This window comes from Ursus arctos, unplaced genomic scaffold (genome assembly GCF_023065955.2).
Source record: "Ursus arctos isolate Adak ecotype North America unplaced genomic scaffold, UrsArc2.0 scaffold_24, whole genome shotgun sequence".
Classification (NCBI taxonomy): Eukaryota; Metazoa; Chordata; class Mammalia; order Carnivora; family Ursidae; genus Ursus; species Ursus arctos.
The window spans coordinates 11,536,727-11,561,904 of record NW_026622919.1 but is presented as its reverse complement, the minus strand read 5'-3'; the positions used below and the strand labels follow the sequence as shown (position 1 = coordinate 11,561,904).

The window sequence follows — 25,178 nt, the reverse complement described above, 5'->3', positions numbered from 1 at the left end:
CTCATTCCCTTAGGGCCCCCAGTGGCTGCTTGGCTGACCGGTGCCACTGGACAGCCCAGAGAGAACAGTGACCCAGAAAGGCAAGGAGGAGAGTTTCCAGGCAGGAATGCTCTGTGGTGTCAGCTGCTGGGGTGATACGGCTGACCATGTGCCACACTCTGCTGTGACTTTGACTTTGTGCCTTTCAGTACATGCTGTTCCCTGCTCCTGAGTCGTCCCGTCCTGACTGGTCCTTGCTCCTCCAAGATTCAGCCCCAAATACTGCTGCTTTCTCCGCACAGTGGAGATACCATGATGTTTAAAATCTAACACAGCGTCATTATTTTAGAAAGCAAGCACAAGGCAACACTTTTTTTTTTTAAGATTTTATTTATTTATTTGACAGAGAGAGAGACAGCCAGCGAGAGAAGGAACACAAGCAGGGGGAGTGGGAGAGGAAGAAGCAGGCTCCTAGCGGAGGAGCCTGATGTGGGGCTCGATCCCATAACGCCGGGATCACGCCCTGAGCCGAAGGCAGACGCTCAACCGCTGTGCCACCCAGGTGCCCCAAGGCAACACTTTTTTTAAACTTGTTTTTAATACATACATTTAACATGTATATGTGAATTTTATACCTACTATGTGAATTTTATGCCTAACATGTGAATTTTATACCTAACGTAATTTATATATTTTTGTATTTGTGCCTCCAGTAAATTTTACATGTAAGATATGTACATTAGTATATAAAGCTATAAAATACCAAAATGGTATCATCCTGTGCATGGGTTTTATAGCTCTCATTTCCATTCACCATATAATGGATTTATTTTATATCAATAAGTACTGATTGACATAAGATTTTTTTTCAGAATACTTTAAAAGATATAAAAGTCATAAATGCTCATCATGATATATACTTAAATAGTCCTAAAAGATATAAAGAAGGAAGTAAACAGCACAGGAAGCCCTCCTTCTAGAAAGAACCGTCATTAACATTTTGGCAAATGTTGCCTGTACACACACACATGCAGTTTCATTAATAGGCTCAAGCTATATATTGTTTTGTAAACCTTTTTTTTAAACATTAAAAATTTTATTTATTTGAGAGAGAGCAAGCAAGAGATTGAGAGAGCACAAGCAGGTGGACGGCAGAGGGAGAGGGAGAAGCAGACCCCCCGCTGAGCAGGCAGCCCGCCGCCGCGGGGGCTCGATCCCAGGACCCTGGAATCACAACCTGAGCCGAAGGCAGATGCTTCACTGACTGAGCCACCCAGGTGCCCCTTGAAAACCTTTTTTAAAATTCAGCACGGTCTCGGCAACAGCCTTCCATGTTCATAAACACGGCACGAGATTAATCTTTTTCATGACTGCATCGTACTGTATTGCGAGATTATAATTTTACATATTTGATTTGAAATACTAGTGATGAACGTTCATTTTCAGGTTCTCGGGGATTTTAAATAACACCGTGATGAACATCTTGTATGTAAAGTATTCTTCCTGGAATAAGAGGAATAGATGGAAAACTCAGTGTGCACGACCTCGGAGGTCTCCTAGGATTCCAGGGATGCTGAAAAAGTCCGCACCACGAAAGAGTCTGCAAGTGTGGGCAGAGGACCAGGAGTGATTTGTCCTTTTGTCGACTTTTCTGTTCTTTCACGTTCTTCTACATGTCTCACTATTGTCTTTCGTCATGTCGACTCGAGTAGGAATGTGTTTACATCGCAAGTAAGAGCTTCGCAACCACTCAAGCGTCAGCCCGAGCGGCCTTCTCCCTCCCGGGTCCCCTGCACACGCTTGCTTCCGTCACTCGCCATCCCTGACAGAGGGCTGCCGGTCCCTCCATCCTGTCCCTCCGCTGGCAGCAGCTGGGCCCCACTGTTGGCCGGGGGTGATGCTGACGGACTTGGAGAGCGGAGGGAGGCAAGGGCTCGGGGTCCCGCGGAAGCCCCCTCAGGGGGCCCCCACAGTTCACACGGCCTGGGCCTCTCCGGGTTGTGAGCTCAGTGGGTTGTGCTTGTGAGGGAGAAGGCCTGCGGGACACGGCAGGGCAAGGAGGCCTTTCCTGCCTGAGCACATGAGAGGAGCTCCTTGTACCTCCAGGCCCAGGCTGGCAACCCGTGGCCACCGCCCTCCCCGCCCCAGTCTCCCTCGGCTGCTCCCCGCAGTGACCTGGCCACCAGAGGGAAGCTGGCTGCTTCTGCAGGCAGCTGTCCCCTCCCCCAGGAAAGTCTGAAAGGACGCAGAGGATGTCTTCAGTGTTTCCAAAGAGGTCACTGATTGAGTGGGCTGGTGTATGTTTGGTTAGTGCGGAGACACTTCCTCTTTCATTTGCGTCTCATTCAGGCTTCCTCCCCCCACCTTCTTGGAGACTGAAAAAGGGGAAGGGGAAAGAAAACCGAAAATTTCAGATGTAGCTGCAATGCTGGAGCCCATCCCTGGGGGGGTGGGGGGCTACCAGAGCCACCCGGGGGTGGGGGTGGGGGTGGGGGTGACGGTACACTCCCGAGGTTGCAGAGGCCCCTGGACCTGGCCCTTCTCCCTCCCCTCATGCTCCCTGTAGCTCCCACTCAAGTAATCCTGAATGCTCCCGGAGATCCTTAGAACCCCGGCTTCTCCTTTCCGGGGAGCGGCATTCCTAAAGTAAAAACTCAAGTCAGCTTTCGTTCACTTCGTGGAGTTGATTGTATTCATTTGCAAGACAGGTATAGGGAACACGGACGAGTATGTGTGTATGTACACACACATGCACACACGCACGCACACACACGCACGCACACGCACGCACGCACACACACGCACACACACACGCACACACGCACACACACACACCCAGATTGTGGTAGCTTTTGGAAACTGTCTGAGGCACAGAAAGTAACTTGTCTGACATCAAAGGACTGCAAAGAGGCCACAAACAGCAAAAGCCTTAGACACCGCCTCGCAATTTCTACGTGATTGACGATAAGCATCTATTTGCTCCAGTAAGTCGAAGCAGAGCTGTAACATTTTATTTGTTCCGGGAAACAGTAACTGAAGCCGCGGATCATAAATAATAAAAGATAGAAAAATCCTCTTTTCACCTAATGGACTCAAAGATCTCTTGCTTTTCACTTCTGCTAATGGCCTCCCTGACTTGGCACTACCCGAGCGGGCCCATGACGGGCAAATTGAGCCTCAGTGAGCAAGCAGGACTTGGTCCAAAAGATCATTTATAAGTTGGCTGTTTGCAACGCAGAATGCATTTTCCCTAAAATCTATCTTTGCCAGGGTGACTGGGCTCTTGGGTTGCCCTGGCACAGTACTCTCTCTCTAGCCCCTAGCTGACGTCAGCCACTCTGAGTACTCTCTCTCCCATAGCACCTGGGTGCTGGGTCTTTGAGGGCAGGTTGTCTGCAGGGCTGGAGGGAGAAAGCAAGTCAACTCTCGCTCTCTGGATACAGCCCTGGCTCAGCACAATTTAATTGTAAGTGAATTTTCTTCTCCATCTTCTCACCTCCCAGTAGCATCCAGGTAGGTTCCAGTGCCCGAATCCCCTGGATCACAGGACCCTCCCCAGTCTGCCTTAGCTGCTCTGGGCTGCTCTTCTGCTGAGGAACTCTGTGACCCTCAATTACTTACTTGTTTCTACTTCCTGACCAATCAGATTTCCATTTCCTCAGAGCAGCGGATATCAGCTAAGGACTAGAGGAAAAGTAAACTGAGCAAATATGAATTCATACTAGTGGGTAAATGACTGAAACCCTCTCGATGTGTTCTCATGTTAAAATGGGTTGGTTGTGACACTTGAAAAGCATTGTGGGCAGTAAGTTATAGAGGATGAAAACAAGGGGGTTAAGGATTTAGAAACTGCACAGTCATTAGTGGGACGCTCACCCTGTTTCCAGAACATTGGCAGTCAGTTAGGAAACAATCCTTTTTTTTTTTTTTTTTTGGAAAAAATGGTCGGGTCACAGGTTCAGCTGCTAGGGAATCTCCCCTCAGTGAATCAGCTGGTTGTCTGCCAGCTCACCCCTGAGAACCCCCAGTAGATAATCTGCTTTCATGTACACAAAACCATCAACCAGCTTTGTGTGCCTCATGATGAAAGCTTAACAGATAGCCAAGGATCATCAGATGTTTGTGGAAAGTTCTAACATGAAAGCAAAAGACCCAAACAGAGGAAACAGCAGAACTAAACTTCAAAAGTAGCATAGTTCATATCCACAGAGAGACAAGAGAAGACATTTTACCCATTAAATGAGAAAAGGTACAAAATAAACATTCAGAGCAAGAAAGAGCATTTGGCTATTAAAGAATAGGGTGTTTGAAAAAAAATACTCAAAAGAAAAGACAGAAGATAGTTGACGAAAACTTCAGAAAATAGTACAAAAAGATGGATGGAAAAATATTAAAGAAAAGATAAGAAAATGAGAGGATCCATTTTGAAAGTCCCACGTCCAGCAAATATGGAGAGAAAGAAATTTCTCAGAATGGAAGGATAAGAGACTCAGAGTGAAGAGCCCACTGAGCAAGCAACAAAATGAATGGGGAAGAAAAGGCTCAGACCGGGTCACATCTTTAAAAAAACTTACAGGGGCACCTGGCTGGCTCTGTCAGAAGAGCGTGTGACTCTTGGTCTCAGGGTCATGAGTTCGGGCCCCATGTTGGGTGTAGAGATTACTTAAAAAAATAAATATTTTTAAAAAATTTATATACTTAAAAACCATACAGTTCTTCAGGACTCTAAGGAGAAAGGGAAGATTCCAAGATCTTCCTAAAAAAAGCAGGTAACAAAAGAAGGATTAGGAATCAAAATCATTGAAAGTCAGAAAAAAAAGAACAAACCCTTCCCAATGCTGAGGCAAGATGACTTTCAACCTAAAATTCCACAGCAGTACAGGGAGACTCTCAGTCAAGTATAAGGGTAGACTGGAAACATTTTTAGATATGTAAGATGTAAAAATATTTATTTCTATGTATCTTTTTTCTTTTCTTTTCTTTTTAAGATTTTATTTATTTATTTGACAGAGAGACAGCCAGCGAGAGAGGGAACACAAGCAGGGGGAGTGGGAGAGGAAGAAGCAGGCTCCTAGCGGAGAAGCCTGATGTGGGGCTCGATCCCAGAACACAGGGATCACGCCCTGAGCCGAAGGTAGACGCTTAACGACTGCACCACCCAGGCGCCCCTCTATGTATCTTTAATTCCAAAAGGATCTAGGGCAGGTGCTACTACAACCAAAGGAGTAAACCAAGAAGGAGGAAGACACAGAATTTAGGAGAAAGGATCCAACAGAGGAGAGTTCCGTTGCAGTCCCAGGGTGATGGCTACACAGCAGGCCCCGGGAGGACCGGTTCAGAGTGGAGCAGGGGATGGGGAACTGCAGAAGGAAGGCTCCCGGAAAACAAAACCAAACAACTGACGTGTTTAGTCTATGCAGAAAATATTGACAAGTGGGTAACAGAGATGATGAAGCCTTTTTTTTTTTTAACGATAAAGAATTAGATTAGAGGAGGCTGGTAAATGGAGTTTTCATAATTTAAAAAAGAAAATCAAGTAACAGAAATAAAATGATGATTAACTCCAGGTGAAAATAAGGAGTTCTACAAGAAAGCAAGCCCGGGGGGCCTGGGGGGTTCAGTCAGTTAAGCGTTGGACTCTTGATTTTGGCTCAGGTCATAATCTCAGGGTCGTGAGATCAAGCCCTGCATGGGACGCTACACTCATCGCGGAGTCTGCTTGTCCCTCTCCCTCTGCTCCCCCACCGCAAATAAATAAATAAATAAATAAATAAATAAATAAATAAATAAAATCTTTTTAAAAAGAAAAGGAAGAAAGCACGGTCGTAGTACACTGCCTGGCTCTGTAGTCAACAGTGAGTAATTATCGTAGTGGAAGCCTTGACTACAGAGTCAATCCAAAGTTGTGGTATGACTATATTGGCGGGGAACCAGAGGTGGGCAGTGTGAGGATGAGTAGGAGAGGTCAGTCCCCATCTCTCACGGCAACAAATCAACAGATACTACCTGAAACCAAGGGATCAAGAAATCTCATTCTAGGCATCCCGTTCAGAAATACAGACAAAAATACAGAGAAAACATCTGAGAGCCTCTTGGAAGTTAGCCTATGGGGTGGGGCTGTTATTTTTCATTATAACTCTCAGTATGATTTGGCTTTTAAAAATGTACTTGGAATATTTTCATATATTTAGTAATTTTTAAAGAAAATCAGAGAACTAGGAGAACGAACAACAGATTGGTTGCTGATCTAAATGGATCTCTAGTGGAATCTTCTTGAGTAAAATTCAGAGACTGTAGGGAAATGGTGGGGGGGGGGCAGGGTGAAGAGGTACAATTATATGAGTTCATACTGGTATGTTTTAATTGTATTGTGGTTATTTATGAAACTGTACTTGGTTTTGGAAAATATACGCTAAATATTTAGGAGTAAAGAGACATCGTGTCTGCAAATTACTCTCAAATGGTTTGGAGAAAAATTAAATATAAATATATTTTACATATTACATATATTCTTTTTATTCTAAAAATAAAGCTTAACGAACATGGGGTACTAAAGTTTTTAAACAATAAGTATTAAATACTTTGAAACTGTACAGAACTATTGTACAGAACTACTGTACAGAACTGTACAGAAATATTGTATCCTTCTAAAACTTGGGGGCAACCACAAAGTTTTTTCTTTTATCCAGGAAGTGAATTTACATAGTTTAAATGAAAAAAAAAATTCTTATTAATGAATACATGAGTTGAATGAAAAACCATCTGGTATGTTCCAGATACCTTGAATGGAAGTCTTTACCTTTAAGTATCTCACAGTTTAGAAAGGGAAACACTGAGGAACTAAGCTATGATTATTGTGATAAGGACAACGATCGCAGTGTGCACAAAGCAATGAACATTGCAGAGGAGGGAGTTTTTTTGTTTTGCAGAGTTAGGGCTAGGGAGAGCTCTACGGAAGAGGTGAACACTGAGCTCAGTGAAGTTTCTCAGGATGTCAGAAGGCCACTGGACCAAAAGGTATAAGTCCAAAGTAACTCGTTTGATTCCTAAAACTACAGAAGTTCTGTGCTATTTTTATCTCTGTTGTACAAACCAGGGAAGAGATGCATAAGGTTAAAATGCTGACCACATGCTAATGAACAGGGTTCCAGGGTTCAAACCCAGACCACCATCTTAGTCCCTGTGCTACACTGACTGACTCTTGGGATGTCTGGAGATAGGCATTCAGTCAAAACGCACAACGTCCAAGAAAGCCAAGAAGCCAGTCAGGCACAGTGAGAGTGATGTGTTGATGTTCTCAGTTTAAACTTTGGGACCAGGCTTGATATGAATGCATTTTACTGAAGAATGGGTTCAGGTAAGGGTGGAAATGGGCACTGAGGTCAAAGAATGAATTTGGACGTTTCAAGATCCAGGGGGAATAAACAAAGGAGAGACCGAGGTGGTCACTGGAGTTGAACAGATGAAACATTTATGAAGCTATGGTCCTCTAAGGAGAAACAAGAGGATAAGGGTGGAGAAGATAATCATCAGGGCTGAAATTATCAAGAAAATGTGTGTGGCCTTCCTGGAGAGTGAGGAAGGATGAAGAAAACACATAGGATGAAGAAAAATCAGAGTATGGCAAAAATGGCCTGAACTTCAAAAGAAAAGAGGTTGCTTTTTCGTAGTAGGAAAATGGCTTGGGAATGAAAACTGGGGCTCAGGAGTATTTTTGAGTGAAGGTTGGGAGGGAAAAAGTGATGTTCAGTGTCCCTTAAGGTGGGTCTTGAGAAGAGGACTTGTGGGAAAAGATGGGGGTGTAAAGAAACAGGCTTATAGTGGACTAGGGTTTTGGGGGGATTCTTTTGTAGGAAGCTGCTGAGTCAAATGGAGTGGAGAGCATGGGGTGAACCTAGGTAAGAATGAACTGAGCTGGATAGGAAGTGAGGGGCGGGTGGGCTTGTTTGGCGGCCTGCTGGAGACCAATACCCTTGAAGGGAAAGGGGATGGCAATTAAGTCGCGATTTATCCTTGGCAGTACAACGTGGCATTAGCCAGCCTGACCACCTACTATGTCCTAATGTCTGCTGGGCACTGGGCTGCATGAAGGGGCTGTAAAAGGGTGGGCCAGGGGATCCTCTGCTTTCATATACCACTTCCCAGCGCTGAAAGGGCTTTAGGGATCAGAGCTGGCTCCTTTCATCTTCCCCAGGACCAGAGAGGTTAACCAGCCGACCCAAGGCCACACAGCTAGTTCAGTCCTAACGCCCGCCCGCGCCTTTCTTCTCTCGGGCACACGCATTTCGGCCTTTCCAGCACAGCGAGGCGGCACCGAGGGATGCATCCCCGGGTGGAGAGAAACCCCGCGGGCGTCGCCTGGCGGGGTCCCCGCCTCCGCGCCGCCCCCCTCCGCGCGCTCCACCTGCGCTTGGCGGTTGCGGCCGCGCCCGGGCCGCTGCAGGCGCTGCTGCCAAGAAGGGAAAGTCCAGCGGGTGACGGCCGCGGGGCGCGCGCCCAGGCTGTACGTCAACCTGCGGTCACGGCGGACTTATTTTGGACCCGGCTGGTTACATTAGTCACGCCGAGGGTGCTCCTCAAACCCGCGGCCCACTGCGCACCTTCGGCGCAGCCACTGGTCCCTCCAGGGGTCCCGCGGGGACCAGGGGGCAGAATGGGACCGTGGGGACTGACTTCGACGCCTTGCGGCCCGCTCGCCACCCTCCCCCGCTCGCGGAGACCAGGACCGCGACGGCCGCTCTAACTAGGGCTCTGGGCCCGCCCGAGAGCCGCGCGCTATGGGGCGTGGCGTGCGGCGCGGGGGCGTGGCACGGGAGTGGCGCGCGCGAAGGGGCGGGGCGGGGCGCGACGGAGCGGCGGAGCGGTGCGTGGCGCGATGGGGCGTGGCGTTGCGCCGGCGAGGGGGGTGGGGGACGCGGGACGGCGCAGGGCGCGTCGTAGGGGCGCGTAGGGGCCGCCGCAGGAGGCGGGCGGTGTCCCGGCCTGGCGGGGTGAGGGCAGTGCGGTGGAGCCGACAGATCCGGGCCGTGGCCTCCCGGGTTGGGGGCTTGGTTGGAGAGGATGGGGACGGTGTGGGCGGGGCCGCCGCGGCGGAAGCAGGGGAGGACGGCGGGGGCGGGGGCCTCTCCGGGGAGCAAGGCCCTTTGAGGAGGCTTCTCCGGGCGGAAAGACGAAGCGAGACTCCCCGGGGGATCCCCCACTCCACCCCAACCAGGGAGCGGGTCGCGGTTGCACGGGCCCTAGCCCAAGATGCGGGTTGCTATAGCAACCAGCGGGGGTGGCCAACTTGTCCAGGTTTGCCCAGGATGTGCTGGTTTTAGTACTGCAGGCGTCCTGCCCACTTAAGTGATCCTTTTCTGCCTCTCGCGGTTCCACCCAGAGTGGACCTGACAGACTGGCGGAAGGCCGACCTTTCACACTGCCTTTTTAATATTAGGGTTGAAGGCGCCCCCCGCACAGCACTTTCCTGACCAGGCCCAGGCATGCCCGTCCTTGTAAGGCAAAAACTTCGATGGGAGTTTACCTCCCTAAAGGTAGGTAGGATACAGGAGGGCGCATTTTGCTTGATAGTTTGTCCTGTAGGAGAAGTGAACTGGCAGCCAGCCCAGTTGGGAACAATGAGGACGATCTTATGCACGTATCAGAGCTTTGACAATAATGACCTCCGTTTGGGAATTGCATCCTCGCTCTGGAACCTCAGGATTCTGATGTCCAACCAGAACAGACATTAGCTTCAATTTTCCCGTCAGTTGTCAATCATTAAACTGGAAAAAAAAATCTAGAGAATTAGGAAATAAGATAGGTTCCAGAGAGTGAAGTCTAATTTTTTTTTTTCCTCTTCTAACTCAAAAAGCCTCGTGGTGGAACAGCTGTTTGACGCATTCAGAAGAAAGGATGAGAGCCCTACAGAGGAACACGATGTGAATGGAAGAGACCTGTCATTGTGAGTCTGGCTTTTGATTAGTCACCTGATGTCCTCCCCAGGGTGACATGACTTTGAGGCAATAAACTTCAATGGCTGAGGTCTATTACCAGCCTGCAGTTAAATTACAGAAATGGCAGCACTTACATCAGTTCTCTTTTTGTGTGGTCTGGAACATCTTTGAGTCACCTTGGAAAAGATGAGTATTTTTCATGTGGCCCTAATGAGTCAGTTCATAATATTGTTACCCCAAGGACAGAAGGAAATAGGAAATCAGGTCAGTCATTCTCTTCCAGTTTTTATAACGGGAGCGGGTTCCATAGGAGAAGGAGGAATGAACTTTGTGATTTTCCTTTTTACTTTTTTAGGTACCCTCCCCAAGAATTGATTGGAAATGGGGAAGAAACACAGTTGTTTGGTACAAATAATAGTTAAAAAAAAAAAAAAAGCAATAGTTTTTCTATTCCAGGGAGAAATTAGAGATATATGTGGAGGATAGGCAGATTAAAGTCACTGGCGTGGATATGCATTGTATATTTGATTACTTGTGCTTTCCTGGTAGATGCAAACAGTACAGCACTCTGAACAGACTCTAAAAACAGCTCTCATCTCAAAGAACCCAACGCTTGTGTCACAGTACGAGAAGTTAGATGCTGGTGAAAGGCGTTTGCTGAACAAAGCCTTCAAGCCAGACAATGAACTGTTTGGACCCATTACCTTGCATTCGGAATCAGACTGGATCATCTCCCATCCTGAGGTTCCCCAAGACTTCGAACAGTTTTTCAGTGATCCTTCTAGAAAGGCCCCGTCTCCAGAGAAACGCAGTATTTATATACAGTGCATTGGTATGCATTGGTAACATGCTGGATTTGGGTTGGTTTGTAGCGGGGCTATTGCCAGGGATAGCCTAGGCTGCTGATCTCATTCAAGTGGGCAGTTTTATGATCATTTTTTGACATTCATTACAGTGGTGGAAGTTTTGTACCCAAATGCCTTGGAAAGGGACATTTTGTTTTTTTTTTAAAGATTTATTTATTTATTTATTCGACAGAGAGAGACAGCCAGTGAGAGTGGGAACACAAGCAGGGGGAGTGGGAGAGGAAGAAGCAGGCTCATAGAGGAAGAGCCTGATGTGGGGCTCGATCCCATAACGCCGGGATCACGCCCTGAGCCGAAGGCAGACGCTTAACCACTGTGCCACCCAAGCGCCCCAGGGACATTTTGTTTCTTTGTAATTCATGCTCACATCAATGAGTGATAAAGGTTTATTGAAAATCTGGAGTTAGTTTGCTTCTAATTTCAGATTTCTAATTATAGATGGACGTAAAGACTGAATGATCATCTTCAAGTCTGTCTTACAATTTTTTCCATCTTCTAGGCTCTCTAGGAAACACCAGAATTATCAGTGAAGAATATATTAAGTGGCTCAAGGGCTACTGTGAAGCATTTTTCTATGGCTTGACAGTGAAACTCCTAGAACCAGTTCCTGTCTCTGTAACGAGGTGTTCCTTTAGAATCAATGATAACACACAAAACCTACAAATTCATGCAGGTGAATTAAACAACTGTACAATTTGAATTGAGTAAAGGAGATACTAGATACATGTATGGATATATATATCTCACACATGCATTTTTTTTTTTTTTTTCAAATAGGGCACATCCTGAGGTTCTTAAAAAAGAAGAAACCTAGAGATGCCTTCTGTATTGTGGGAGTAACAATGATTGATCTTTACCCACGAGACTCCTGGAATTTTGTCTTTGGACAGGCCTCTTTGACAGATGGTATTCCTTTTTGACACTGTTGGTAGAAATTTCTTCAACTTGAGAGTATGTGAAACTGTTGATAAAGGGAAGAAATTTCCAACCAGTTATCATCTTGGTACTTTAGACTGTAATATTTCAGGTGCATCGTGCTGTGCTCGGGACGTAGTATGCTGTGGACGGGTTCTGGTGATCTGGGTTCCTCCCCCAGCCAGCTGTTCACTCCCTACGTGATCTTGCGGCCGATGATAGCTAGTTCAGAGAGTCCTTTTGGGGTAGTTTACCTAACAGTGCTGATACATAAAAAGTGTGTCTATAAGCCTGGCATCTACATAGGGGTTCAGCACAACAGATGGTAAATGTCAGTAGTTCAGGGGCAAGGTGAATTAAAGACATTAAGGATGTTTGTACTATCATTAGCATAAGTGAAAATCTTGCTAATTGTTTTTCAGTTCTTTTCACAGTTCTCTTGTCTAGATGGAGGCACCATAGGCTGATTTACAAGTGTGCAAGCTTCTTAGTTATCCTGTGTCTCGTGCCATTTTGTTATTTTACTTTTATAAAAAGTCAACTTCAGTTTTCGAGTTGAGATATAGTAAACTTGACTCATTAGAAATTCTGCATGGTAATACTGAGGGGTAGGAAAGGATCTGGAAGCAAATCCTATTTTTGCCTCATTTTTTTTCTTTCTTTTTGCCCTCTCCACTGTTCCCCTCACCCCTCCATTTTTGCTGTAATTTCTCTACCCTCGTCCCCTAGGATCTGACAGGTTTGAACGGGAATGTCCAATGCACTAAGGGGAGTGGTCATCTATTAGCGGTCTGGGGATGGGGAGTAGGTACCCGGACTGTGCTTTCGGATTTCCAGTTCATGGCTGACCAGGTGTCTCTGGGCTTGTTGGAGGTGGGCCCTTTCCTTAACAAATGTTTCTTTCTATTAGACATCTCCCTTTCTGACACATTCATTAGAGGTGGGGGCCCAGGGCAACACAGAGCCTCTTCTTCCCCCTACTCCTTCATTGGTGACTTCTCCATTTACATTCCTAGAGCGCCCACCCTCCATCAACACACTCACTCTCTTGGAGACTCTGGCCACTGCTATCTTTCTGATTTTTGTAAGAGCTATTTTTCTATCAGAAGTAAACTTGTTTTTTAGAAAAAGATTTTATTTATTTGAGAGAGAGAGGGGGAGAACACAAGCTAGGGGGTTAGGGAGAGGGAGAAGCAGAGTCCCTACTGAGCAGGGAGCCCCACATGGGGGCTCGATCCCAGGACCCTGAGATCGTGACCTGAGCCCAAGGCAGATGCTTAACTGACCACACAGGTGCCCTTATCAGAAATAAACTTCTATGAGCTAAATTTTTATCTCCCCTTTTATAGTTAACCTGACAGTAATGGAAACATTAAAAAAATGTTGAAAGAGTTGGGACACTGCTAGCTCTTTTTATCTTATGCACATTTGAGGAGCATTTTCCTAAAATGTTTCTACTTTAAGCACCCTCACCTTTTTTAGTGCGTTTCTTAAATATTGCATGGCCTAAGAGAAGGTGTAAGCTAGCAGCACTGATCTGCCATGCAGTGAGATAATATCTTATGTGTGACTGTACTCTCCAAGTTTTCGAAGATGGGGATTTTAAAATGGAGAAATATTTAATTACTAAAGAAAATAATCTTCCATCTGTAGGATTATTAGAAGGAAAAAAATGTTCTTGCTAAAGGTATTGGAGTGAAATATGCCCACACTTGCTTGGCCAGAGGATAGAGGTCAGCTGTGACATGAGGAGATTCCGTTTTTTTCTTAACTTTCAGAATGCTCTCTCTCTCTAAATATCAAATACCAGGTGACACTTCAAAGGGTGGGGTGAGGAGCATTCTCTTTGGATTAAGTTGGATCGGACAAACTTACAATGAATTCGTTTCTTTAACCAAAAAAAAAAAACAAAAACAGAAAAAACCTGATTACTTTCAAATAACAACGGAAAGAGGCATAAATAAAAATGACAGTGTAAACAAGTCCCATTCTAAAGCCGTGCCCTTTAGACCGCTCGGTGCAGCAAACCCTGTTCTCTGTGCGTGCAGGACCAGTGGAGAGACGCTTCAGTGTGACAGGAAGTCAGTTACAAGGCTGTTTATTCTGGTCATCCGAGGGCAGCCACATAGCAGAGCTGTGCTCTGAGTGGGGGGCGGAGGCAGGAGGAGTTTTCTGTGGGAAGGCATGGTCTCCCACACGGTCTCCAAGCATCAGGACCGTGCAGGAACCCTCGCTCACCCATAGGGCCTAGAGGTCTGTGTATTGTGTTCTTAAAGACTAAAGTCATGGGTGCGTGGTGTGTGTGTCACCATTTTTCCTCGCTCCTCTTGGAGGCCTCGATTTGGACTACTCTTTGAGAAAAAAAGACTAATTTGGGGGGGGGGGATAAAATTCCAGAACTTTCAACTTCTCAAGAATTTGATCTCAAGACCATTGAGTCTTACAGGGCAGGGCAGTGTGGCTCGCAGAAGAAGATTTTGATAGGGAAATCTGGGGCAAAAGCCCTCCTTTGTCTTGGCCAACCTTAAGCATATTAGACCGTGAACGCATTAGCACAGATTTGCACCCAATGACTGGATGCCCAAACAGGCTCTGTTGGTTTTGCATTCAGGAATCTTACCCCCATTCTGTTGTTGCTTGCCCTCCTTTTCCAGGTGTGGGGATATTCAGCTTTGCCAGGTATGGCAGTGATTTTTATAGCTCACGCTATGAAGGCAGAGTGAACAAGCCGCAGAGAGTATCTTCAAGTGACTATTCCATTTTTGATAACTATTATATTCCCGAAGTGACCAGTGTTTTGCTGCTTCGTTCCTGTAAGGTGAGTCGTTTAAAAAAGAAAGAAAGAAAAAAATGCAACAGAAATATTTTTGAAAGAGCTCTTCATTCCCTAAATTGTATCTCAACAGTCCTTAAGGTCATATTATAAATGAGTTTGTATCACTCATATACTTTTGGTGGATATTGTTTGACTGAAGTTATCAATAAAAACAAAGTGGACACCTTAATACTGAAATGTACAGTATACGTGCTGGCTTTTTGTCCCGTTAGTGACACACAGCTTTGGCTGTTGTACCCACATCCTCACCACTAGTTTAATTCCAGAATTCTGTTATGAGTAAGGTAACCGACTCTTTGAAGCTGTTGTGGTCATCAGGTAAAGTGGCTCGTGGAGGCCTCCGCTCTCAGGCGTCTTGAGAACGGCTTCCTCTTGGGCTCTGAGCCCCCTTCTGCTGCGGTTAGTTCTACTCACGGCTCCTGATACCTCCCCAACCCCTGCTCTTTGGAAAGCCCGTCTCCTGATTTTCCCCCCATCTCCCTAGCCAGAGATGTAGGCTTTTCCTGCTGCTCGGAGGTTCTGCTTTCCTAAGTACCCCTTCCTAGGGTGTGAGAGCTGCAGGGTTTTCGGAGTGTGTACCCCACATCAGCATCACCCGGTGTGCTCAGTAACATGCAGATTGAGCGCCCTTGCTCCCAAACCCACTGACTGGGCATCTGTGGGGGAAGGGTCCCGGAATCTGAATCCTAACAGGCGTCCCACCGGTCTGGAGCCGCGGCTGTCAACCAGGGGCAATTTTGCCACCCGGGGACTTGTGGCAGTGTCTAGAGCCCTTTCTGGTTGTTGCATTTGGGCAGGGCGTCTTACTGGCGTCTCGTGGGTAGACGCTGGAGGTGGTGCTAAAGCATCCTGCAGTGCACAGGACGGTGCTGTCCGCCCGCCATCCCCACCCCCACCTAAAGCATCGTGCAGTGCACAGGACAGCGGTGTCCGCGCCCCCCCCCCCCCCCAGTGCTTACGCAGGGAGTGACCCCACCCAACATTTCAAATGGATCAAGGCTGAGAACCCCTGCTCCAGGGGAAGTAATTAAGTATAGGAAGGAAGGCGGTAAGACATTTAGGGAAATGAAGGATTAAGTCTTTGGGCAGATTGAAGTTTTGGTGATGACGGCAAGGGAGTTGATTCCTATAAATTTGTTTCTTTGAAAAGCAAAAAAAAAAAAAAAAAGCTCTAACTCTTTGATGATGGTGGCGCTCTAAAGCCTTGCTGTGAATGTCTTGCAGACTTTAACCCATGAGATCGGACACATATTTGGACTTCGACACTGCCAGTGGCTTGCATGCCTCATGCAAGGCTCCAACCACTTGGAGGAAGCGGACCGGCGCCCCCTCAACCTTTGCCCTATCTGTCTGCGCAAGCTGCAGTGCGCCATAGGCTTCAGCATAATAGAGAGATACCAAGTAAGAAAGAAAACGGGGGGAAGTGGTTATATAAGTAGCAAACTACCGTTTTCTATTAGGCCCTTCTCTGGAGCTATAATTTATCGGAGGAAATTAGTGCAAAGATAAGCAGGAAGCTGTGGTTTAAAAAAAAGAAAACACGCAAAGAAATCTCCTCTTAAAAACTACCTTGCCTCAGGGCCTTATACTTGCAGTTCAGTGAGAAATAGTGGAGGAGGTCTCTGGTCCCCTTCGCTCAGGGCCGGAGACCTTGACCTGGGAGAGCAGGCTGCTTGTTGGTGTGCCTGGCAGAGTTCGTCTGTTTTGAAACCATAAGTGTATGTGGAGATGCTTCATCTTTCCAAATACGGGACGGGGGTGTGCTGTGCACTCAGAGGAAAGGATGAGTTTCTTTAAGAAGGAAGAGGGCAAGTGTGTAACCTTGGTCCGTGTGGGCATGTCCGTGTGTCCACGCGTGCCCACAAACGTGTCCGTATCCATCACGTCCCTCCTCGTGGGTGTGACTTCTCACGCAGGGATCTTTACATACGTGTGTCTGCCTACACGTTTGTGCACAATTCCACAGGGACCCACGTTCACATCAGCTCGAAAGCACTTGCCCAGTGCCCTGTGGAACATTCAGCATGTTGAGAGAAGCATAATCCTCCCATCCAGAAAAACCTGTGAGGATTCGTGTGTTTCTCTTTCATCTTTCCTCCTGTGCACACTTCTGACCATCAGTTGTAATCGTAGTGTGTGTATTTTTGGTAACTGCTCCTTCACCCAGTCTGTGTTGTTCCATACTCACAAACATCTTTATCAGGTGGAACATCTTACCGGGGCACTAGAAGTCACCGATTGAGATAATGTGATTTAGAAGCCAACGTGTTTCTCCTGCCTCAAACTGTTTTGTCCTGATTCGTTAACATGTGAATCTGGATTTCGGTTTTCAAGGCGCTGGTGAGGTGGATTGACGACGAGACTGTTGACACCCCCGGAGCCAGCACAGAACACAGTCGGGAGGATGATGTGAATTTACCCAAACCCGTGGAAGCCTTTAAGGAATGGAAGGAGTGGATAATAAAATGCCTTGCTGTTGTCCAAAAATAAGGACCTTCACATAGGAGTAGTTACAGTGAACACGTGCGCATTAGGCTTTCACCTGGCTGCTGTACTACATTCAATAAACTCTACTGATTCTGCCCTGTGTCAAGTAACAGAAGGGACCGGTCTTTAAAGCACCTGAACTCTGAAGTGAGGCTTATTTGGAAAGCTGGAAACTATAAACCCTCTCTCTTCTGTCTTAGTAGCCTGGTCCGTGGTAGCGAGCACATCATTTCCATTCTTGAAATATGTTTATGTCTCACAAGAGAGCCAGGATGAGCAGATAAGTAAGTAAATATTATAAAATCGCTGTATATGTCCCAAGAAAGGATCTCCAAGGAACATCGTTTCCAGGGGGTGGTTTTTCGTTCACTTTTTAGAAGAGGTGCCCCGCCTCCTGTAGACCCAGGCAAGTCACCTCTTCTACCTACATCCCTCATCTGTGGACTCTCCTTTCCAGGGGGGCTGCCTGGTCTTCCTTTTATTGGCTGGTAGTCCCCAGATGTGAACTAACAGGACTTGTACAACAGATGCAGTGTTTGTGAAGGATCTCGCACACAACTTGTCACACCGGGCCTCATGTTGGTGAGTGTTGCACTCTTCCTATAGGCTTCGAGCAGAGTATCATTCACACCTTGCATTGTAAAGTGTCGACCTGAGGGGAGAGTGTGACAGGGTGCCCTGTTGGTGTGTCAGGAACGCCCGTGATGGCCTGTCAGGCTGTGAACATCAGCTGGATTTCCTCTGCGGGGAACAGCTCGAAAACCGCAGACTTGACAAATCACTTCTGCGAGATCAGTGTATCTCAGAGATCTAGAAATTAGATCAGATCATTTGATTGAACGCTGGTGAGCAGATGGCGTTTCCCGCATTCCCATCTTCACCTCGAGGGTAAAACTACAGGTAATTTGAAATTTTGAAGTTTGGAACCTAAATTCTTTCCCCGTTAACTTTATTTATGCAGTGTGACTGAAAGCACGTATTCTAACCGAATCCATGCTTTCCCTCACTACATTCACCTTACTTGATGGACCTCTTAAGGTCATTTAGAAAAATGGTGATTTGTGTTCAGGAACACTTGGTTGGTCTAGTATGAAAAGAGAACCCAAGGGATCATGGGCTTTTATGGATTCTGTCACAAGTTTTACTTCCTCGTAGTATTATTGTCCACTGGGTTCAGTTTTCCTCGGTTTTCCCAGAAGGTAAGCACAGGTTGAGCCCTATAGGTCAGCACTTGTTACAAACCTACACATTCACATTTGGCTAGGTGTGTAAATTAGGGGGTGAGGTTATTTGGCCAAGACCTGAAGTCCATTTGTACCTACCCTGCACAGAGAGACCAGGAAAAAAGTATTTAAAGAATCAAATCATTCAGTCCTGGAAAAAGTTGGACAAATGTTAAGTTTTATGTAATAGGCATTTATTTAGCAATCATCAACTGTGTATAATATTGCACTGTTTACTTTTGGACCATTTCTTAGGGTTAAATTAAATATAATTTGTTCACTGCAACTAAGTTTTATGTACCATAGGTAAATCTTGTTTTGAGAAATGATTTTCAGTCAGTAACAGACGGAAATCCCCGCAGTTTGCTTTGCAAATGCTGAATGAACAAGGTATTTAAGAGTGAAGAGAGTGAGTAGTTTTCCACAGTCTACACACCGTTCTAGAAATCAGGGAATTTGAAATGCTGTTCGCGTTGCCGCCTGCAGAATTAGCCGTCTCTCTCGGGTCAGGCGAAGGATTAAGCGTCTACATTTTGTCCGCAAAGCCCTGTAACGGCGACAGCCGGACAGAAGAACGCGGCCTTGCCGGGGTCACCCTCTGACGCCCCGGAGGCCCGCGCGGCCGAGGGTCGAGGTGCCGCGCTGGGGGCGTGGAGCGCGGGTGGCTGAGGGCGGCCGGCGCTGTGCCCCCTCCACCAGCAGCGGCGCTGTCCCCCGCGTCCCCCGCGGCGCCGTCCACCCCCAGCCCAGCGGCGGCGCTGCACTGCGCCCCGCCCCGCCCCGCCGCGAGCCCGCGCGGCGCGCCCCCGGCCGTGCCCGCGCGCCCCCGGCCCGCAGCGCAGCCTCCCCGGCGAGGGGCGCAGGAGCGGCGGGGAGCCCGGCAGACCGGCGCGGCGGGCGGCGGCGCAGTGAGTGCGAGCGAGCGGGCTCGGGGGCGCGTGTGCGCGACGCTGGCCCGCGGAGGCCGCCGCTGCGCCCCGTGGGCGGTTCGGGTCCCTGAGCTAGAGCAGCCCGGTCCACGACGAAGAGCTCGCGGGCCGCCCCTGTCCTCTTCACATTTCTGTTAGCCACGTGAGCTCGCGCAGCGAGGGGCACGTGAGATTCGGCTTAGCCACGCACTTTCTTTAGTCCCACACGTCCCAGATATTATCATTTCAACCTGTAGTCGCTATAAAAATGGAGAGGGTCCACATTCTCCTCTCACACTAAGTGTTCCGACTCCGGTGTGTACTTGACGCTGAGAGCGCATGTCAGCCCCGAAGGCCACGTGGCGAGGGATCGACGGCTCCGCGGGGTTCGGCTACGGTCCTGGACCGCGCAGCTCTAGGTTGGTACGGATTCCTGCGCCGCCCGGGGAAGGTGGACGTCTCGAGCAGAACGAATAGGAATTCATAGGAAAGGCTTTTTAAAGGAAAGGGTTTTGCGCGTCTTCGAGCAGTGCAGGGAGTGTTGGCATTGAGGCCGAGAGGATGTGGACACTTTAAGGATCCGGTATTGATTGGCTCTTAGATCTTGCTGTTACTTCCGGCGGCACTGTTCTTGACCTGCTCCCGTTGCCAAGGGCCTGGTCGGTCCTCTGAATGCGTTTTCCTTTTTGGAATGCAGAATCGTAGAAGGTTAACGATGTGCATCCTGCTCCCCTGCTCCGTTCGTTTCGCATGTGAAGACACAGGCCTGCAGTAGCGAAGTCAACTTGTTCGCAGCAGCACCAGCGGCAAAGATGGACCGGGTCCAAGCCTCCCTAATTACGAATTCTGCTTTGTTTTCCCTCTGCTTCATGACCTCCTAAGAAGTAAAGTACCGCGAGCCAGAAACCCAACCGATTCCCCCCCCTCCCAGATTGTTTATAGAAGAGGTTATAAGATTAAACTTTCTTTCAACCGCTTTTCTATTCAAGTGGGGCCATCTGGGGTTGCTCAAAGTCAGAGAAATCCGTCCATGCGCTCTGCCTTAGCACCAAAAAAGAGATTCAATCTCCAGAAAAGCACTTGCTACCCACGGAGGCATTAAAAAAAAAAAAAAGGCATCATAAAAATAAAAGTCTACTGGAAAATAGGTTAATAGTTAAAACAAAATCTGCTCCAACAATATGTTAAAACTGAGGCCTCCATCCGCATCCCTACCCTGGGGTAATTTCTTCCCGAAGCTTGTTTAGTCTCCGGACGGATCTATGTTTTCTTCCTTAACAGCTGATTGGCTCCTACAGCATTCCTGCCGGGTACTTAGAAACCCATCCTCAGCGGCTGGGCCAGGAGGCTGGGATCACAGCGCATTCAGTGTCTTAGGGCCACCCGGAGGCTTTCTAGCAGCACCAGACTGTCTTGAGCCGTAACTGTAAATCCACACCATGTTCTTTCCTCTTGAAAAAGCCAGTGAGAAATGAACTCATTCATTCATTCAACAATATTTTTGGAGCACCACCTACTATATGCCAGGCCCTGCTCAAAAGCCTTGGGAATGTAGCAGTGAACCAAAAAAAAAAAAACAAAACAAAACACTACCTTAAGGTGCAAATGGAGGAGACCTGGTTAATGAGTGAAAGCAAATAGTTGTGTAACTTTTCTTTTCAGAGTAAAGGGTAGAAACAAGGACTGTTTTGGATAGGATAGTCAGGAATACCTCCTCAGGAACATTTGGAGGAGACCAAACTGAAGGGTCCCATCATGTACACATCGAAGGGAACTACAGATGCTAAGGCATGCGGCTTGTGTTCTCAAGAAACAGGAAGAAGGCCATGCAGTTAGAACAGCAGGAAGCAAGGAAGAAAGTCAGAGCGGGCAATTCATGGAGAACCCATTGTTAGGGATTTTAGGTTTTAAATGTGGTCATGACTGATTTGTGCCTTCAAAGGATTATCGTAAGGTTTCTATTTGAAAAATCGAAGCAGGAAAATTCAAGCAATAGCGGGATTGGGCAAACCAGCTAGAAGATGATTGCAGTAATACAGCTAAGATGATACTGGCTTGGATCAGGGGTACTGGTGGAATTGGCACAAGTAGGTTCTGGATATATTTAGAAAGTAAAGCCAATAGGATTTGTGGAGGAGCAGGTTTGGGGAGGAGGGTCAAGAGTTCTGCTGAGGACATGTCAAGTTGGAAATGTGTACTTGACGGTGGCTCGTGTTAGCATGTTGGCACCAGGTGCCGTCACATGGGCGCGTGTGAGTCTGGAGCTCAGCTGCACAGTTGGATCTTAGAACAGGAGCTGTCAGTGTAGAGAAGGTGCTTACAGTTTTGGTTGAATTCTAGGGGAGTAGGTTGTTAGGACAGTTGGCGTGCTTTTCTTGAATTGCTGGAAAGGTATCTAAATAATATCAATACATGGCCACAATGTGTATTTTCTCTCCATAGTATTTGCTGAGCTCTATTTAAAACGCGTTTATAGATAAAATGTTCTGGAATCGCTTTTGTTGTCCAGTTTTTCCTCTAGAAAATCCGTAGTCATTGAAGTAATTTTGACTTGGATGTGAGTTTTTCTTCCATGAAAAGCGGAGGTGCGCGTTCTTGAACTTGTCGCTTTTTCTTCTTCTGCCCCCCCCGGGAGTCCTTACAGAAGCCGAACACCAGGGGGAGCTAGTTTCCTTGCTTATACAGTGGCTGGCCCACCTGTTGGAGACTGCAGCCCTCCTTTGATTAACATCCGTATCAAAGACAAATCCGAAAACAAGTCCAACTTCTCTTTTCTCAATGCTACATATACTTATAGAATTGACCTTTTAGCACATAACAAGTCTGAATTGTCTTTAAATTGGTCGTTTCAAGTAAAGCTCATAACAAAATAGAATGTTAAAGGCAATGAATGGTCTCTGAACTTTAAATCCCTGTTAGCAAGCCCGATACTTGGGAGCTTTTTAAAATAAGCATTCATGATTATTTCTGATTTCAAATATTTTTGAGAAAGAGTACGAAAATCTAAATGTAGTAAATACCTCTAGGTGACCTGAATGGATAAGTGGGGCATGGGAACCCTGACACGGGATTTATTTTCTATTTTATCACCAGGTATTAAGCTGCAGGAAAGGCAAAGAAATGTACAAAAGCTACATTACACAGTATGGGAGGACAAAACTGAACTTTGTTAAAAGGTTTGGAAACATTGTATCCATGAAGGGTGCATTTGCCTTAAAAGAGCACATGATCTTAACTCATTTTTACCACTGGAATAATTTTGCTTTTGGGGAGGGAAGTAGCCTTCATTTAGACTGAAACATTATTAAGTCAACAAGGTTGGAGCAGAATCTCTTTAATCCCCGGAAATGAAAACTTGTAATTAACGTGCCGTCAGCTGTTTGATCTTTCCTGCCTCTGGCACCTATGATCTCAAAGCCACTTTGACCACAATGATCCTTTCCGATCGGTCAGGACGTTCCTTTTCAGAGCGGTGCTGCTGGTGGGACCGAGCCTGCCAGGGTCGCAGATGTGTGGGGCAGGGGTCAGAAACTGCAGTCTGCAGGCCAAATCCAGCCCACTGCCTCTTTTTCTTTCCAGACCACAAGTTAATCGGGGTTTTTCACACTTTCATGTGGTTGAAAAAAAATCAAAATAATATTTCGTGATGAAATTCCAAATTTCAGTATCCATCAATAAATTTTTATTGACGCAGCCATGCCCATGACTTTACATATTATCTTTAGTTGCTTTCCACACAGATGCCGTGGGTCTGAGTAGTAGTGACGGAACCCACGTGGCCCACGAGGCCTTTAAATATTTACCATCTGGACCTTTACAGAAAAAGTCTGCTGGGGCGTCTGGGGGGCTCAGTCGTTAAGCATCTGCCTTCGGCTCAGGGCGTGATCCTGGCGTTCTGGGATCGAGCCCCACAACGGGCTCCTCCTCTGGGAGCCTGCTTCTTCCTCTCCCACTCCCCGTGCTTGTGTTCCCTCTCTCACTGGCTGTCTCTATCTCTCTGTCAAATAGATAAATAAAATCTTAAAAAAAAAAAAAAAAAGTCTGCTGACCCCGAGGTTAGAGAAGCTCTTAGGACTAGTGTGTAACTGGATATAGATCATCTCCACTATTTGTTACTTTTGATAGGCATAGCTATTACTCTGTGGTGACCGTGATCTCATTTCATTCATATATTTTTCATCAAGAAATAATCAAGTTCAACAAACACTGCTTAGACATGTTAATGGGTCTCTAGTAGAGGTAAAGGATTTTGCAAGAAAGTGAAAAAAAAAAAACTATTGATTTGAAGTGAATCTTCCCTGAGCGTTTGTGACTTGAGTTGGATCAAACGATGAATGCCAAGGAGTCTATAAAAAAAACAACCCAGGAATCAGGCTCTTAATAAAAAAGCCATACATTTATTGCAAATCTAGGAGTACCAGAATGTCACGAATACAGAACAAATCAGCAATCCTGTTTTGATTTTCTTCCGAACATTTAAACCCTGATTATTGACACACTTAAATTGGCATACATTTTTTTTTTCCCCATGCAGTTAACAGAATGGACTTAGAGCCGGTTGCTCAGAAATCAGTTATAAATATTAAATTGTATTGAACATTCATAGTAAAAAATGTTGTAAAGTGCTGAAGTTATGTAAGTCTGCAAAACTGCCACAAGCTCAGAGTCCCTCTCGAGCAGTGACAGAGATTTGCTACACCCACCTTGATTCAGGTGCGTCTGTTTGCGACGGACACTTGGTCATTTTCTCCCCCACCCCCCACCCCCGAGTTTTCCAGATTGTCCTATCTCTATGGCTGATAAAATGCAGTACAAAACGTAGCAGGTGGTGATGAGCTGTGCCACTTCCATTTCAGTGCAGAGAAATATTCAAGCTTGTGTGTACCTGTAACCAAACTAGGCTTGTTATATTTTTTCCCCCTGAGTTGTCATAAATTAACAGTAAAGACAAATAAAAGATGGAGCAGCGAGCAACCGTCACCTGGAGAGGGAGATTCAGTACATATAAGTAAGTAGCCGCCCTTGCCCTCTTTACGGAAAACTGATAAAATGAGAAATACTATACATGTAGTGTAACTCCAAAAACAAACAAAAAAACCACAAACCGACAGCGACCAGTTACCTGATAACTCTGGCAACTCAGAGCAATCAAGGTTTATGTAAGATGCACATCACCACTTGCCACTCACGATGGTAAAAACACACGTCTCCGCTACCCCATGTGAAATACAGAAATGCTTCAACAGTTAGCTGTTTAAAAAAAACAAATCAGAAATGCTTCAACAATTCGATGAAATAGAATTCTGATGCAAGGAGATGCTCGAGTATTCTTAGGTGATAAAACAAATTATTTTAAAAAGCTAAGGCGATTATTTTTTTCCCCTTCAAATAGCACACGTGGCCTTTAATCAAATTGAAGAATCGTTACAACTTGGCCCTCTGATGAGAGTGACTTTACAAGAGAAGAAGTATTCTTTGAGGCATTGAAAGGATTGCAAAAAGGAGGTAAAAACGATGCTTAGGTCTCAGATTTTATTTCTTTTGATTAATCATCCTAGAATAACTTAATAATAAATAGTGGTTTAAATTAAAGACACTATAGTCACATATTTCTGAATAATTAAAAGCAACAGGAAGCACATTTTTGAATGTCATTCTCTATCTCCTGTGTTGAAATACTTCTATGGTAATGACTGGCCATAAAAAGAAGTGGTAATCTTCACATTTATGAAGTTCAAGTTATAGATCTTTTTAAAAAAAATTTCTGTTTATTCACCAAATGTTTGGTCTTAAACTGTACTTCATTCCCATGGAATATCTGAAAAACGGAGAGGCCACCGTTCGTGGATGGAGACCTCAGTGTTTTCCAAGGGGTGTTCAGCAATTTGCTCATATTTCTGAAAATGAGAAATTTAAAAAATGATTTAAGTTTTGTTTGTTTGTTTTGGGTGGCCGATTTCATTTCAGGGATCTGGGCTAGCTGTCCTTTTGTAAGATAGTCGTTTATCACATGCGAGAGCTCTTAAAAC

The 25,178-nt window shown here is 46.2% G+C and overlaps 2 protein-coding genes across 9 annotated transcripts in view; both read left to right on the top strand.

The window, feature by feature from the left end:
* Positions 1–8,881: 8,881 nt before the first annotated feature.
* Positions 8,882–18,527, top strand: AMZ2 (archaelysin family metallopeptidase 2). Of its 4 annotated transcripts, none has more exons than XM_026512396.4 (9): positions 8,887–8,969; positions 9,416–9,512; positions 9,833–9,922; positions 10,464–10,746; positions 11,280–11,453; positions 11,558–11,686; positions 14,350–14,513; positions 15,756–15,932; positions 16,866–18,527. In XM_026512396.4, the coding sequence occupies exons 4-9, from the start codon at positions 10,464–10,466 to the stop codon at positions 17,019–17,021; spliced, it is 1,083 nt and encodes a 360-aa protein (XP_026368181.1). In that variant the 5' UTR covers positions 8,887–8,969; positions 9,416–9,512; positions 9,833–9,922; the 3' UTR covers positions 17,022–18,527. The 4 variants fall into 4 exon arrangements, with proteins under 4 accessions (XP_026368186.1, XP_026368181.1, XP_048081744.1 ...); XM_048225787.2 differs by having other exon boundaries at positions 8,947–9,017; XM_026512399.4 differs by lacking the exon at positions 8,887–8,969 and adding an exon at positions 9,092–9,273.
* Positions 18,528–19,084: 557 nt separating this feature from the next.
* Positions 19,085–25,178, top strand: part of ARSG (arylsulfatase G) — a 126,708-nt gene continuing 120,614 nt past the window's right edge. For 2 of the 5 annotated variants that reach the window (XM_057317699.1, XM_057317701.1), the window contains exon 1: positions 19,085–19,149. The gene's annotated coding sequence lies outside the window, so the exon portion shown is untranslated. The other 3 variants (XM_048225793.2, XM_057317702.1, XM_057317700.1) reach the window with 2 other exon arrangements.